A 1417-nucleotide genomic window follows, 5' to 3' on the forward strand; every position below is an offset into this window, starting at 1 on the left:
TTATGTTTTCGTTTGGATTTATCATCGAGGTTTTATTGAGTTGTGGATTTTACGCGTCCAGTGTCATAGTTTCTACCAGTCCCATTGTCGTTTGGATTTATCATCGAGGTTTTATTGAGTTGTGGATTTTACGCGTCCAGTGTCATAGTTTCTACCAGTCCCATTGATTTAAATCATTGCAAAAATTCAATTTCGCGAGCAGCGACGTTCCTCGCTTGATGCTAACGCCATGGCTCCAATCCGCACGATCTTAGGCCGTGGTCGGTGAAAAAAGTGGATCGGCATCCGGGATGTCGATTCGCGGAATCTTCATCCAGCCGGATGTAGATCCGGTTGGCATGCCCGATCAACCACCCGAATGCTCGCCGAACACGATTGGATCGAAGGTCGAATGGCCTGGATCGGCCGTCAATTTTATTCGGGCTAATAAAAATAAGTTCAAAGCTCTTTTTGGCGGGAACATGGTGGCCCCGGCGAGCTGGACGCGCGAGCTCGAGGTGGCTTTGGTCGAGTCCTTCCGCAATGTCGCCAATAGCCCACAGTATGTCGTGTCGGCTGGCAAGAACCTGAAGGCGACTGGCTGGGCGCTCGTCGCCAAAGACATGACGCCGAGGGACGCCTCAATCGTGAACGGCGGTCGGTGTAGTACCAAGTGGAAGAGGCTCAAGACCAGACGATGGTACGGTAATGGTGCAGGGTCGAAAACCCTTTGTCGAGGAAGAACTGCTCCTGAGCACGCACCGAGGCCCCAGTCGCCAGCCAATGCACAACGACGCATACCACATCGCGTGGGTTGATACGCCCCGGTAGATAGGGTGTCGCCATCGCAACTAACACGTGGAGGCTCGCACCGTCCATGCGGAAAATGTCGTAGATGACACGATCGCCGAGATCGCCGCGATCGTAGAGGAGGTCGCGTTGCATGTCTTGGTAGTCCAAGTACGACGTCTCGGGGCGCACGAACCGGAGCTGCGGCTTACGGTCGGGCAGGTCATCGTCGATAAGCTCGTCCTTGATGGTTAATGCGGCCGCCGCTATGGCCATGGCGCACGCAAGGAGAACTATGTCGTCGTCGTCAGCCATCCGTTCAAATGCGCGCGCAATTTTGAGCGCCTGTAATTTTAATCGTACTTTTATTAAAATTGCCCGATTCACTTTGCGATGGCCGAAATCCACCGCGTGACATGGATTCCGAGATTCATGATCCTGGCCATCCCGATCCACCTTTTTTTCTTCACCGAACACGAAAAAATCGATATCGTCCGATCCACGATTGCCTCGATCCACCTGAATCCACCAAAAAAAAGAAAACCGAACACGGCCTTATGTTTTCGTTTGGATTTATCATCGAGGTTTTATTGAGTTGTGGATTTTACGCGTCCAGTGTCATAGTTTCTACCAGTCCCATTGATTTAAA

At 51.7% G+C, this 1417-nt stretch overlaps 1 protein-coding gene across 1 annotated transcript; it reads right to left on the minus strand.

Annotated features, from left to right (window-relative positions):
- Window positions 1-663: 663 nt before the first annotated feature.
- SDRG_08520 (hypothetical protein) lies at window positions 664-1083 on the minus strand (the record flags this gene model as incomplete). Its single annotated transcript, XM_008614412.1, has 2 exons — window positions 664-729; window positions 781-1083. 2 exons carry the CDS (start codon window positions 1081-1083, stop codon window positions 664-666), a joined length of 369 nt encoding a protein of 122 aa, XP_008612634.1.
- Window positions 1084-1417: the final 334 nt, after the last annotated feature.

This window comes from Saprolegnia diclina (genome assembly GCF_000281045.1).
Source record: "Saprolegnia diclina VS20 unplaced genomic scaffold supercont1.26, whole genome shotgun sequence".
Classification (NCBI taxonomy): domain Eukaryota; phylum Oomycota; class Saprolegniomycetes; order Saprolegniales; family Saprolegniaceae; genus Saprolegnia; species Saprolegnia diclina.